Genomic DNA, 14,754 nt, shown 5'->3' on the forward strand with positions numbered 1-14,754 from the left:
GACATTAAATTGAAATCAGGGTCACATCTATTACACGTATGACTTTATTTGTATTTGGTAAGATAATTTTACAATATTTATGTTTTTTTCAATGTAATTTACTAGGAAGGAAATTATCTCATTACCTGACTTTGTCCCATAATTCGGCAAGTTCTTGCCCATATCTTTCATCAAAATATTCCAAAACTGGTTTGCAAATTTGTTTCTGTGGTTTCTGTCTGATACGAGACTTCTTGCTTGCCTAAAAACAAAATGGACAACAGTAATTATTCCCGCCAACTCTGTTTGTTCACTATGAATCTGTTTTTTTTACTTGATCTCATCTCCTATGCCCCTGTTTTTGCTATGTGGAACAAACAATGATAGACTTCCTGCATCCAGTGCAAACTATTAGAGATCAGTTCTCAAATGGTGGTAAACATGCAGCAAGAATTCTTATGTGCCCGTCATGTACTGTGCAGATGCAGATTACATTGAAACAACAGTGAAAGCAAATCAAATTCTCTCTTTTAAATGCTGGCAAGTTTTTGGGGGTTGGGAAAGGTGCCAAGAAGAAATAAATATGTAAAATGACCAGTTGTGCAAAGGTACTGAAGGGTTGTTCGCTATACCGTAGTGTGTGAAATGAAAGTTACCATAGTCCCAGAGGCCCATAGGCAGCTCTTTTCTTTTTGCGAGAGAGCTGACTGGTGGTGATTTAACCTGAGGGTCACAGGAGAGGCAAACGGTTCATAGATAACCTCAGTCAGTTCAGGCATTGAACTCACGCTGTTGGCATTGCTCTGCATCACAAACCAGCTGTTCAGCCAACTGAGCTAACCGTAACACAACCTTCAGAGGAAAAGAGAGGGAAGGTGTTCATGATCAACAAAAACAAAATTGTGTTGCATTTTCCGCAACATTTAAAAATAAAATACATTCCAATATCTTTGCAATACTTCAATACCTTGCAATAATTCCTTTGCTGTTTGAGGAGAATTATCCATTATCCAGCAGAGGGCAGTAAAGCGGAGCTGCTAATTGGCTGTTGCGGAGAAAATTTGCATCAGTGCATTGCGGTCACTGCATCCAGAAAGTGTACCTGATCAAGGCACCCTTGGTGTTCAAGTGAAGGCAAGCATCCAGCAGAGGTCAGCAGAGCGGAGCTGCTGATTGGCTGTTGCCGGGAAAATTTGCATCAGTACTTTGCGGTCACCGTATCTTGAAGGTGGTTTGTGGAGGAGCTGTTGTCAAGTGACAGTTAAACCAGAAACACTTCTTCAGTGTTTCCCTCCCTACCTCCTCCTCCTCTAACCAAAAAAAAAAAGACAATCACTGTCAGGATCCCAGCCGAGTAAAGATCAAGAGGGAGACTCGAGGGCAGGTAGAAGAAGAAAGAAGTTGAACCGTGACATCACAGCCTGCAGGTAAGTGATTGGCTGGTGATTGGCAAGTAGTTTTCTTTTCCCTGAGGTGTTATCGTGCGGGGCGCAGTAGTTGCTGAGTGAGTGCTTGATGAGAAGGGGAGTAAAAAAAAATATTAAACTTACTGTTGGGAGTTTCCGGCTGAATCCAGTCAGAGTGAGGACAGAGTGACTGCTGGGTAAGTAGTAAAGGTTTAAATTGTTTGCACAGGCCCATAACAGCTGATTGCTGTTCTCGTGTGGGGCGCAGTGGTTGCTGGTGAAGTGTTATATTTTTACCTTTATTTGCAGTGAAAGAGCGCGAGGAGAGCGGCGGGGGTCACAGGATAAAAGAGCGCGAGGAGAGCAGCGGGGACACAGGATAAAAGAGCACGAGGAGAGCGGAAGGGACACAGGATAAAAGAGCGCGAGGAGAGCTGCGGGGACACAGCATAAAAGAGCGCGAGGAGAGCTGCGGGGACACAGGAGAAAAGAGCGCGAGGAGAGCGGCAGGGACACAGGATAAAAGAGCGCGAGGAGAGCGGAGGGGACACAGGATAAAAGAGCGCGAGGAGAGCTGCGGGGACACAGGATAAAAGAGCGTGAGGAGAGCGGTGGGGACACAGGATAAAAGAGAGAGCGGCGGGGACACAGGATAAAAGAGCGCGTGGAGCGCGGCGGGGACACAGGTTAAAAGAGCGCGAGGAGAGCTGCGGGGACATAGGATAAAAGAGCGCGAGGAGAGCGGTGGGGACACAGGATAAAAGAGCGCGAGGAGAGCGACGGGGACACAGGATAAATGAGCGCGAGGAGAGCTGCGGGGACACAGGATAAAAGAAAGCAAAGAGAGCGGCGGGGGCACAGGATAAAAGAGAGAGCTGCGGGGACATAGGATAAAAGAGCGCGAGGAAAGCGGCGGGGACACAGGATAAAAGAGCGCGAGGAGAGCGGTGGGGACACAGGATAAAAGAGCGCGAGGAGAGCGGCGGGGACACAGGATAAAAGAGCGCGAGGAGAGTGGCAGGGACACAGGATAAAAGAACGCGAAGAGAGTGGCGGAGACACAGGATAAAAGAGCGCGAGGAGAGCGGCAGGGACACAGGATAAAAGAGCGCGAGGACAGCGGCGGGGACACAGGATAAATGAGCGCGAGGAGAGCTGCGGGGACACAGGATAAACGAAAGCAAAGAGAGCGGCGGGGGCACAGGATAAAAGAGAGAGCTGCGGGGACATAGGATAAAAGAGCGCGAGAGCGGCGGGGACACAGGATAAAAGAGCGTGAGGAGAGCGGTGGGGACACAGGATAAAAGAGCGCGAGGAGAGCGGCGGGGACACAGGATAAAAGAGCGCGAGGAGAGTGGCAGGGACACAGGATAAAAGAACGCAAAGAGAGTGGCAGGGACACAGGATAAAAGATCGCGAGGAGAGCGACGGGGACACAGGATAAATGAGCGCGAGGAGAGCTGCGGGGACACAGGATAAAAGAACGCAAAGAGAGCGGCGGGGGCACAGGATAAAAGAGAGAGCGGCGGGGACGCAGGATAAAAGAGCGCGAGGAGAGTGGCAGGGACACAGGATAAAAGAACGCGAGGAGAGCGGCGGGGACACAGGATAAAAGAGAGAGCGGCGGGGACACAGGATAAAAGAGCGCGAGGAGCGCGGAGGGGACACAGGTTAAAAGGGCGTGAGGAGAGCTGCGGGGACATAGGATAAAATAGCGCGAGGACTGCGGTGGGGACACAGCATAAGAGCGTGAGGAGAGCGGCGGGGACACAGGATAAAAGAGCGCGAGGAGAGTGGCGGGGACACAGCTGCCGGAGAAGCGGCCTTCAGGTTTTCGGCGGGAGCAGTGGCCAGCGCTCTGTCGGCCTTTTTAAAAACTTACATTGAAGAGTGACATCACAGCAAAGCAGTGACCTGATTGGCTGATAAAGAAAGCGCTTCAATTTGCAGTAGCTGGGAGAAATTTAACTCTTCGTGTGTTGGTAAGTATTGTGATTAGTGAGTAAAATCTTTATTCCTTTCATTTATTCATTATTTTATATTATATTTGTAATCAGTTACGGTAAAATGTAAAAATGGCAGGAGATCCCAGACCTGTGTTATGCTCCTCATGCTCAATGTGGGAGTTCAGGGACGTGGCCTATGTCCCTGACTCCTTCATGTGCGGGAAGTGTGTCCAGCGGCAGCTCCTGTTAGGCCGCATGATGGCTCTGGAGCTGCGGATGGACTCACTTTGGAGTATCTGTGATGCTGAAGAGGTTGTGGATAGCACGTTCAGTGAGTTGGTCACACCGCAGATTAGGATTGGTGAGGGAGACAGGGAATGGGTGACCAAAAGGCAGAGAAAGAGCAGGAAGGCAGTGCAGGTGTCCCCTGCAGTCATCTCCCTCCAAAACAGGTATACCATTTTGGATACTGTTGGGGGAGATGACTCACCAGGAGAAGGCAGTAGTAGCCAGTCTCATGGCACCGTTGCTGGCTCTGCTGCACAGAAAGGCGGGAAAAAGACTGGCAGGGGTATAGTCATAGGGGATTCAATCGTAAGGGGAGTAGACAGGCGTTTTTGTGGTCGAAAACGAGACTCCCGAATGGTATGTTGCCTCCAGGGTGCACGGGTCAGGGATGCGAGTAATCTGTAGGCCACCAAATAGTAACATTATGGTGGGGCAGGCAATAAACAAAGAAATAACTGATGCATGTAGAAATGGTACAGCAGTTATCATGGGGGATTTTAATCTACATGTTGATTGGTTTAACCAGGTCGGTCAAGGCAGCCTTGAGGAGTTTATAGAATGCATCCGCGATAGTTTCCTAGAACAGAATGTAATGGAACCTACGAGGGAACAAGCGGTCCTAGATCTGGTCCTGTGTAATGAGACAGGATTGATTCAGGATCTCATAGTTAGGGATCCTCTCGGAAGGAGCGATCACAATATGGTGGAATTTAAAATACAGATGGAGGGTGAGAAGGTAAAATCAAGCACTAGTGTTTTGTGCTCAAACAAAGGAGATTACAATGGGATGAGAGAAGAACTAGCTAAGGTAGACTGGGAGCAAAGACTTTATGGTGTAACAGTTGAGGAACAATGCAGCACGCTAGCATTGTGGATAGCACAATTGTTTCACAGCTCCAGGGTCCCAGGTTCGATTCCGGCTTGGGTCACTGTCTGTGCAGAGTCTGCACGTCCTCCCAGTGTGTGCGTGGGTTTCCTCCGGGTGCTCCGGTTTCCTCCCACAGTCCAAAGATGTGCAGGTTAGGTGGATTGGCCGTGATAAATTGCCCTTAGTGTCCAAAATTGCTCTTAGTGTTGGGTGGGGTTGCTGGGTTGTGGGGATAGGGTGGAGGGCTTGACCTTGGGTAGGGTGTTCTTTCCAAGAGCCGGTGCAGACTCGATGGGCTGAATGGCCTCCTTCTGCACTGTAAATTCTATGAAACAGTGGAGAACCTTCCAAGTGATTTTTCACAGTGCTCAGCAAAGGTTTATACCAACAAAAAGGACGGTAAAAAGAGGAAAAATCGACCGTGGATATCTAAGGAAATAAGGGAGAGTATCAAATTGAAGGAAAAAACATACAAAGTAGCAAAGATCAGTGGGAGACTAGAGGACTGGGAAATCTTTAGGGGGCAACAGAAAGCTACTAAAAAAGCTATAAAGAGTAAGATAGATTATGAGAGTAAACTTGCTCAGAATATAAAAACAGATAGTAAAAGTTTCTACAAATACATAAAACAAAAAAGAGTGACTAAGGTACGTTTTTTGGTCCTTTAGAGGATGAGAAGGGAGATTTAATAATGGGAGGTGAGGAAATGGCTGAGGAACTGAACAGGTTTTTTGGGTCGGTCTTCAGTGGAAGACACAAATAACATGCCAGTGACTGATGGAAATGAGGCTATGACAGGTGAGGACCTTGAGAGGATTGTTATCACCAAGGAGGTAGTGATGGGCAAGCTAATGGGGCTAAAGGTAGACCAGTCTCCTGGACCTGATGGAATGCATCCCAGAGTGCTAAAAGAGATGGCTAGGGAAATTGCAAATGCACTAGTGATAATTTACCAAAATTCACAAGACTCTGGGGCGGTCCCAGCGGATTGGAAATTAGCAAACGTGACACCACTGTTTAAAAAAGGAGGTAGGCAGAAAGCGGCCAGTGAGCTTAACTTCGGTAGTAGGGAAGATGCTGGAATCTATCATCAAGGAAGAAATAGCGAGGCATCTGGATGGAAATTGTCCCATTGGGCAGACGCAGCATGGGTTCATAAAGGGCAGGTCGTGCCTAACTAATTTATTGGAATTTTCTGAGGACATTAACAGTGCGGTAGATAACGGGGAGCCAAAGGATGTGAAATATCTGGATTTCCAGAAAGCCTTTGACAAGGTGCCACACAAAAGGTTGCTGCATAAGATAAAGATGCACGGCATTAAGGGGAAAGTAGTAGCATGGATAGAGGATTGGTTAATTAATAGAAAGCAAAGAGTGGGGATTAATGGGTGTGTCTCTGGTTGGCAATCAGTAGCTAGTGGTGTCCCTCAGGGATCAGTGTTGGGCCCACAACTGTTCACAATTTACATAGATGATTTGGAGTTGGGGACCAAGGGCAATGTGTCCAAGTTTGCAGACGACACTAAGATAAGTGGTAAAGCAAAAAGTGCAGAGGATACTGGAAGTCTGCAGAGGGATTTGGATAGGCTAAGTGAATGGGCTAGGGTCTGGCAGATGGAATACAATGTTGACAAATGTGAGGTTATCCATTTTGGTAGGAATAACAGCAAAAGGGATTATTATTTAAAAGATAAAATATTAAAACATGCTGCTGTGCAGAGAGACCTGGGTGTGCTGGTGCATGAGTCGCAAAAAGTTGGTTTACAGGGGCAACAGGTGATTAAGAAGGCAAATGGAATTTTGTCCTTCATTGCTAGAGGGATGGAGTTTAAGACTAGGGAGCTCCTGCTGCAATTGTATAAGGCGTTAGTGAGGCCACACCTGGAGTATTGTGTTCAATTTTGGTCTCCTTACTTGAGAAAGGACGTACTGGCACTGGAAGGTGTGCAGAGGAGATTCACTAGGTTAATCCCAGAGTTGAAGGGCTTGGATTACGAGGAGAGGTTGAGTAGACTGGGACTGTACTCGTTGGAATTTAGAAGGATGAGGAGGGATCTTATAGAAACATAAGATTATGAAGGGAATAGATAGGATAGATGCGGGCAGGTTGTTTCCACTGGTGGGTGAAAGCAGAACTAGGGGGCATAGCCTCAAAATAAGGGGAAGTAGATTTAGGACTGAGTTTAGGAGGAACATCTTCACCCAAAGGGTTGTGAATCTATGGAATTCCTTGCCCAGTGAAGCAGTAGAGGCTCCTTCATTAAATATTTTTAAGATAAAGATAGATAGTTTTTTGAAGAATAAAGGGATTAAGGTTATGGTGTTCGGGCCGGAAAGTGGAGCTGAGTCCACAAAAGATCAGCCATGATCTCATTGAATGGTGGAGCAGGCTCGAGGGGCCAGATGGCCTACTCCTGCTCCTAGTTCTTATGTCTCAGATCGGCTGCATGACATACTGAAGGGGGAGGGTGAGCAGCCAGTTGTCGTGGTGCATATAGGTGCCAACGATATAGGTAAAAAACGGGATGGGGTCCTACAATCAGAATTTCGGGAGTTAGCAGATAAGTTAAAAAGTAGGGCCTCAAAAAGGTAGTAATCTCAGGATTGCTACCAGTGCCACGAGACAGTCAGAGTAGAAATTCAAGAATAGTCAGAATATGTGGCTTGAGAGATGGTGCAGGAGGGAGGGGTTCAGATTTTTGGGACTTTGGAACCGGTTCTAGGGGCGGTGGGACCATTACAAATCAGGATGGTCTACACCTAGGCAGGACTGGAACCAATGTCCTAGGGGGTGCTTTTGCTAACACTGTTGGGGAGGTTTTAAACTAATGTGGCAGAGGAGGTGGGAACCAGATTAGGAAGTTAGAGGTCAGTAAAGTGGCAGCAACTAAAGCCAGTAAGGTACTAGATAATAAACTCAATGTGACTAAGGGGAAGAGTAGACAGGGAAGAGATGATGAACGCAAAGGGACAGCTGGTCTGAGGTGCATTTGTTTCAATGTGAGAAGTGTAGCAGGTAAGGCAGATGAACTTAGGGCTTGGATTAGTACCTGGGAATATGATGTTATTGGTATTACTGAGACATGGTTGAGGGAAGGGCAAGATTATCAACTAAATATCCCAGGGTATAGATGCTTCTGGAGGGATAGAGAGGGAGGTAAAAGTGGTGGAGGAGTTGGATTACTGGTCAGAGATTATATCACAGCTGTGATTAAGCAGGACACGATGGAGGATTCGAGCACTGAGGCAATATGGGTAGAGCTAAGAAATAGGAAGGGTGCAGTAACATTGTTGGGACTTTACTACAGGCCTCCCAAAAGCGAGCGTGAAGTAGAGGTACAAATATGTAGACAGATTATAGAAAAAGGTAGGAGCAATAGGGGGGTCGTGATGGGAGATTTTAACTTCCCCAACATTGAATGGGACTCATGTGGTGTTGGCGGCGTAGATTGAGCAAAATTTGTAAGGAGCATCCAGGCGAGTTTTTTTTTAAGAGCAGTATGGAAATAGTCCAACTCGGGAAGGGGCCATACTGGACCTGGTATTGGGGAATGATCCCGGCCAGGTGGTTGAAGTTTCAGTCAGTGATTACTTTGGGAATGGCGATCACAATTCATTAAGTTTTAGAATACTCATGGACGAAGACGAGAGTGGTCATAAAGGAAGAGTGCTAAATTGGGGAAAGGCCAAGTATAAGAAAATTCGGCTGGAGCTAGGGAATGTGGATAGGGAGCAGCTGTTTAAGGGTAAATCCACATTTGAAATGTGGGAGTCTTTTAAGGAAAGGATGATTAGAGTGCAGGACAGACATGTCCCTGTGAAAATGAGGGATAGAAATGGCAAGATTAGGGAACTATGGATGACGGGTGGAATTGTGAGACTAGCGAAGATGAAAAAGGAAGCATACATAAGATCTAGGCGACTTAAAACTGATGAAGCTTTGGAGGAATATCGGGAAAGTAGGACAAATCTCAAACGCGCAAGAAAGAGGGCTAAAAGGGGTCATGAAATATCTTTGGCTCACAGGGTTAAGGAAAATCCCAACGCCTTTTATTTGTATATAAGGAGCAAGAGGGTAACTAGAGAAAGGATTGGCCCACTCAAAGACAAAAGGGGGAATTTATGCGTGGAGTCAGAGGAAATAGGTGAGATTCTTAATGAGTACTTTGCATCGGTATTCACCAAGGAGAGGGACATGACGGATGTTGAGGCTAGGGATGGACGTTTAAATTCTCTAGGTCAAGTCGGCATAAGGAAGGGGGAAGTTTTGGGTATTCTAAAAGGCATTGAGGTGGACAGGTCCCCAGGTCCGGATGGGATCTATCCCAGGTTACTGAGGGAAGCGAGGGACGAAATAGCTGGGGCCTTAACAGATATCTGTGCAGCATCCTTGAGCACAAGTGAGGTCCTGGAGGACTGGAGAATTGCTGATGTTGTCCCTTTGTTTAAGAAGGGTAGCAGGGATAATCCAAGGAATTATAGACCTGTGTGCTTGACGCCAGTGGTAGGCAAATTGTTGGAGAAGATACTGAGGGATAGGATCTATTCACATGGAAGAAAATAGACTTATCAGTGATAGGCAGCATGGTTTTGTGCAGGGAAGGTCATGTCTTACAAACCTAATGGAATTCTTTGAGGAAGTGACAAAGTTAATTGATGAGGGAAAGGCTGTAGATGTCATATACATGGACTTCATTAAGGCGTTTGATAAAGTTTCCCATAGCAGGTTGATGGAAAAAGTGAAGTCGTATGGGGTTCAGGGTGTACTAGCTAGATGGATAAAGAACTGGCTGGGCAACAGGAGACAGAGAGTCGTGGTGGAAGGGAGTGTCTCAAAATGGAGAAAGGTGACTATTGGTGTTCCACAGGGAACCGTGCTCGGACCACTAATGTTTGTGATATACATAAATGATCTGGACGAAGGTATAGGTGGTCTGATTAGCAAGTTTGCAGATGATACTAAGATTGGTGGAGTTGCAGATAGCGAGGAGGACTGTCAGAGAATACAGCAAAATATAGATAGATTGGAGAGTTGGGCAGAGAAATGGCAGATGGAGTTCAATCCAGGCAAATGCGAGGTGATGAATTTTGGAAGATCTAATTCAAGAGCGGACTATACGGTCAATGGAAGAGTCCTGGGGAAAATTGATGTACAGCGAGATCTGGGAGTTCAGGTCCATTATACCCTGAAGGTGGCAACGCAGGTCGATAGAGTGGTCAAGAAGGCATACAGCATGCTTGCCTTCATCGGACGGGGTATTGAGTACAAGAGTTGGCAGGTCATGTTACAGTTGTATAGGACTTTGGAATATTGCGTGCAGTTCTGGTCGCCACATTACCAGAAGGAAGTGGATGCTTTAGAGAGGGTGCAGAGGAGGTTCACCAGGATGTTGCCTAGTCTGGAGGGTACTACCTATGAAGAAAGGTTGAGTAGATTAGGATTGTTTTCGTTCGAAAGACCGAGGTTGACTGGGGGACCTGATTGAGGTCTACAAAATTATGAGAGGTATGGACAGGGTGGATAGCAACAAGCTTTTTCCAAGAGTGGGGGTGTCAATTACAAGGGGTCATGATTTCAAGGTGAGAGGGGGAAAGTTTAAGGGTGATGTGTGTGGAAAGTTTTTTTTACGCAGAGGGTGGTGGGTGCCTGGAACGCTTTGCCAGCGGAGGTGGTAGAGGTGGGCACGATAGCATCATTTAAGATGCATCTAGACAGATATATGAACGGGCGGGGAACAGAGGGAAGTAGATCCTTGGAAAATAGAAGACAGGTTTAGATAAAGGATCTGGATCGACGCAGGCTGGGAGGGCCGAAGGGCCTGTTCCTGTGCTGTAATTTTCTTTGTTCTTAACCAATTAGAGATTACATTTAAAAGCTATCCTATATTAAATAATGTTCTCAAAACTGCATCTTTACATCTATCGTACATGATTTTAATCATTGCCGTGCAAGGGATGCGGGTAAGAATATTTTCAAAAATTAATAGATAGAAAAGATCAGTTTAGTAGCATCTAATTTCACAAAATATTACCTGCTGTCCACAAGGGAAGCTATTGTATTTTACAGCTAGTTTGTTTGTATGATCTACAGTTTGTGCATATTGTGCATTTAAAGTTAACAGACAGTTGTGTTCTTATTAGTTCCTTTCTTATTTGTTCATCTCAGGAATATAGTCATTTTTAAAAGGTTTAAATGCTTTAAAATGAGAAATGTTTCACTTTGCTTCTAATGATGATTGTTTTGCAAAACCCAACTGGAAATTGATATCTTGATGAAATTAGGTCTACCGCCTGTACCACGCTGCTGCTCCCACAGAAGCAGGTTAACATTAATCAGGTTAATATCCTGCACTTCCACGCAGTATATAAAAGTGACTACAATGTTGAATTGGTATCCAAGATCATAATAGATCTAATGTGTGTATGAAAAGCTACAATCGTCAATTGTAGCAAATATGGTTTTGTGAAGGTTAATATTTCTAGTTTCCTTTATACCTGTATTTTCTAAAGTTACTGAAGGCGCAATTATATAACTCAAATTATCTATAAGCTTCAAATTACACTAATTTTGACCATTCCATTACTTAAGTTCTTGTCTGCGCTAATAATAATCTTTATTATTGTCGCAAGCAGGCTTACATTAACACTGCAGTGAAGAGACTGTGAAAACCCTTTAGTCGCCATACTCCAACACATGTTTGGGTACACGGAGGAGGAATTCAGAATGTCCAATTCAATCAACAAGCACGACTTTCAGACTTGTGGGAGGAAACTGGAGCGCCCGGAGGAAACGCACGCAGACACAGGGAGAATGTACAGACTCCGCACAGACAGTGACTCAAGCCGGGAATTGAACCCAGATGCCTGGCGCTATGAAGCACCAGTGCTAACCGCTGTGCTACCGTGCCACCCATACACACCCCAGGCACTGTTCTTTGGATCTTTGTGGACCTGGTCTCGTAATTCCAAATCCATTGATGGAATTTCCATGTACACATCTAAACCGTTGTACGTTTTTACATTAGTTATGTTCATGGATATCTAACTCCATTCGCAAATCTATCTGTGCCACACAGTTCATGCTAGAGATTCCTCATTTTTGTTCTCTCTCAAACTCCGCTTCTTCTCGACGTTAATGACCACCTATGCACAATGATATAATACAATTCATTCCTTTGCTGATACTCCAGTCCACCTTTTAGTGTATACAGCCCATATAATAGTTGGATCATTATCTCCAACGAATGCTTTGCTTGATTTAATGTTGATATATGTTCATGCTCTCTCTGTGTTTTCACTTTCCTTTTACTTCCCCCCTGAATCTTCTGTAGTTCTCTAGGCTTTCTGCAATTTTGAGCTTTGGGCATCTGAAATAACTTTTCTTTATTGCCTTATTGTACTGCGCTTGCCCTTTGACATCCAGCGGGGTGGTGGTACTGGGGTTAGACAGATTTGTAAATCTGGCAAGCTGTCTGTTCTGAACCCTATCTCCTCCTTGAATGCCCTCCCCACAACTGTGATCGCTTCTTTAACCAACGTCGCAACCCTTCTCTCCTTTTTAACCTCCTCCCTAATTAATCTGAAAACCCTAAAACCCAAAATGTTGAACTGCCATTTCTCTCCATCTTCAAGCCATATTTCAGTAATACTATATCATACATTCAAGTGTCTGTATCTGTGCCCTCACGTCAACTGCCTTATTCACTAGACTCCTTGCATTAACTTATATACCATCAATCAAACTAATTATTTTGTTGTCTATTTTCTAGCTTTCGTTTCAAAGAGGTTCCATACTCACTTACTAATTTTCCCCTGCAAATACCTGCCAGGCATGCTCACTGTTGTCCTCTGAGGAGATTGCCAAACCATGATGCTCTCCTCAGGAAGTGGAATTCGCCGTGACATGGAATGGTTAAGGCAGACTGTTGCATTTAATAGGGTAGCCTCTATTCTGAGCCTTCAGCTGGTCTAACCACTATCCGGTACCGGATGACATTATATCTGGTATTTTGTGCCTCAGTACACCTAATGCAGTGAATCACTGGCAGCACGGTGGCACAGTGGTTAGCACCACTGCCTCACAGTGCCAGGGGCCCAGATTCTATTCCAGCCTTGGGTGACTTGTCTACGTGGGGTTTGCACATTCTCACTGTGTCTGCGTGGGTTTCCTCCCACAATCCAAAGATGCGGAGGTTAGGTGGATTGGCCATGCTAAATTGCCCCTTGGAGTCCAACGGTTGGGTGGTATAGGGGTGGGTATAGGGCAGGGGCATTGGACGAGGTGGGGTGCTCTTTCGGAGGGTTGGTACAGACTCTATGGGTCTAATAGCCTCCTTCTGCACGGTAGGGATTCTATGAACACTGGGCTTTGCTAAAGAGTCATCCAGACTCAAAACGTTAGCTTCCTTTTCTCTCCACAGATGCGGTCAGACCTGCTGAGATTGTCCAGTATTTCCTGTTTTTATTTCAGAGTCCAGCATCCGCTTTTATCTATGAACTCCGCTGCACTTTCCATTCCCCATCCGCAGCAGCCTCAAACTGAATGGGAACAAGACAGGTCAGTTTTCATAATTTTTTCCACCCCTTGTCGTCTCACTGACCTTTTCCATCTGATTTTCATATCATAATAACAGCTTAGTGGCACTGGCTTATACTGAAACTTCAGACAAAAGGGAGATTTATGATAAAACTCAAAAATCGCCATCTGAACTGCTCTGCACCATCAGTAGCTTCACATAATCATCTTGGCTGGCTAATGCATTGAACCAGCTGAAGTTCCTGTACTTGCACTAAACTTGCCACGGGAAGTTAGGGGTCAAATCCATTCCATTCTAAGTGTCACTTCCATGACATGATAATTGTGAATTACTGCCACTCACCCTTTCTGGTACTGAAAATTAACTTTTACATTTGCAACATCTTTCCTTCAGGTTTCAATTGTTGTTAGAGATTTTTTTAATGCCCTTTTTCAACTTTTCTTTTGTTTCTCTTGCTCATTCTCAGTCCCATTTTTCCTCCCCCACTTTTATTTTTTCTCTCTATTGCTGACTTGACATTGAATTCACTCATTCTAATTTAAATTTGGAACTTTAATTTCACAGCCCTTCAATCGGTTGGGGCAGCATGGTAGCACAGTGGCTTCACAGCACCAGGGTCCAAGGTTCAATTCGCGTTTGGGTCACTGTCTGAGCGGATCTGCATGTTCTCCCCTTCTCAGCGCGGGGATCCTCCGGGTGCTCCGGTTTCCTCACACATGTTCCAAAAGACGTGCTGTTGGTGAATTGGACATTCTGAATTCTCCCTCTGTGTACCCGAACAGGCGCCGGAATGTGGCGGCGAGGGGAGTTTCACAGTAACTTCATTGCAGTGTTAATGTAAGCCTACTTGTGACAATAATAAATATTATTATGTTTCCCTTAGCTGCATCATTATAAACTCAAAAAAAGTAAAAACCTAAAGCTACCAGGGTGACTGACTCAGGACATGCGGTGCAAGAACCCGTCAAGAGTTACCAGGCAGGTTACCAGGCAGGAGGCGGTCTACCCATGAACCCGCCTCCCTCGCAGCCCCTTCCCCCGGCATTTACAGTAAACTCCAGGCTCCCCCCTGCCGTCTGAGGCCCGAGCCACATCGCTCCCCTTGAGCTCCGGCTCTCACCTGCTGCCGGGCGCTCGGGTCGGGCCCGGGGCCGCCGTTCTTCCCGGACTGTTCGGCGACCGTCAAAGACTTAAACCGAGCAAGGGACAAAGTGAGGCGGAGGCCGCAGCCGGCCTGTGCCAGTAAAGAGGCCGCGGCTGCTCCCGGAATCATAGCCGCTGTCTGCCTCCAGGTAGAGAATTTCACCGGGGCCGTCTGGACAGGTCCCGGGGCTTCCTCCAGGATCTGGAGCTTCCACGAGAAGCCACCTCCAGACAGGTCCCAGGGCTTCCACTAGGACCGGCCCCCAATTGTTTTCCCCAAACAGTGGGACAGCTTTTCGCCGCCCTGATTGGCCGTCCTGTTCTGCGTCCTGATTGAATAATCCGGCATTTCCACGGATGCTCCTATTGGAGAAGGGGGTTTGAAGCTGGCGAACTGGTTTCGAAAAAATCGGGCATAAGTTATTGGAGGAACGCGGGTAACAAATCAGAGAATATTTTAATTTATTAACAGTATTAAAATACAAAGGACAATACAATGAGGTTGGCAAATTATTTATAAGCCCAAGAACCCATAGGGCAGAACAGTGATTAGCACTGTTGCTTCACAGCACCAGGGACTTGGATTC

General features: G+C 46.0%; 1 protein-coding gene across 1 annotated transcript in view; it reads right to left on the reverse strand.

The window, feature by feature from the left end:
- The window catches only part of nsun3 (NOP2/Sun RNA methyltransferase 3), a 56,627-nt gene extending 42,171 nt beyond the window's left edge, over positions 1-14,456 (reverse strand). The window contains exons 1-2 of the mRNA XM_072513913.1: positions 14,145-14,456; positions 126-241 (exon numbers count right to left, since the gene is read on the reverse strand). Coding sequence (XP_072370014.1) covers positions 126-241; positions 14,145-14,297 — 269 coding nt within the window. The 5' untranslated portion in view covers positions 14,298-14,456. The remainder of the gene's footprint in view (positions 1-125; positions 242-14,144) is intronic.
- Between the last annotated feature and the right edge of the window lie 298 nt (positions 14,457-14,754).

This window comes from Scyliorhinus torazame, chromosome 8, assembly GCF_047496885.1.
Source record: "Scyliorhinus torazame isolate Kashiwa2021f chromosome 8, sScyTor2.1, whole genome shotgun sequence".
Classification (NCBI taxonomy): domain Eukaryota; kingdom Metazoa; phylum Chordata; class Chondrichthyes; order Carcharhiniformes; family Scyliorhinidae; genus Scyliorhinus; species Scyliorhinus torazame.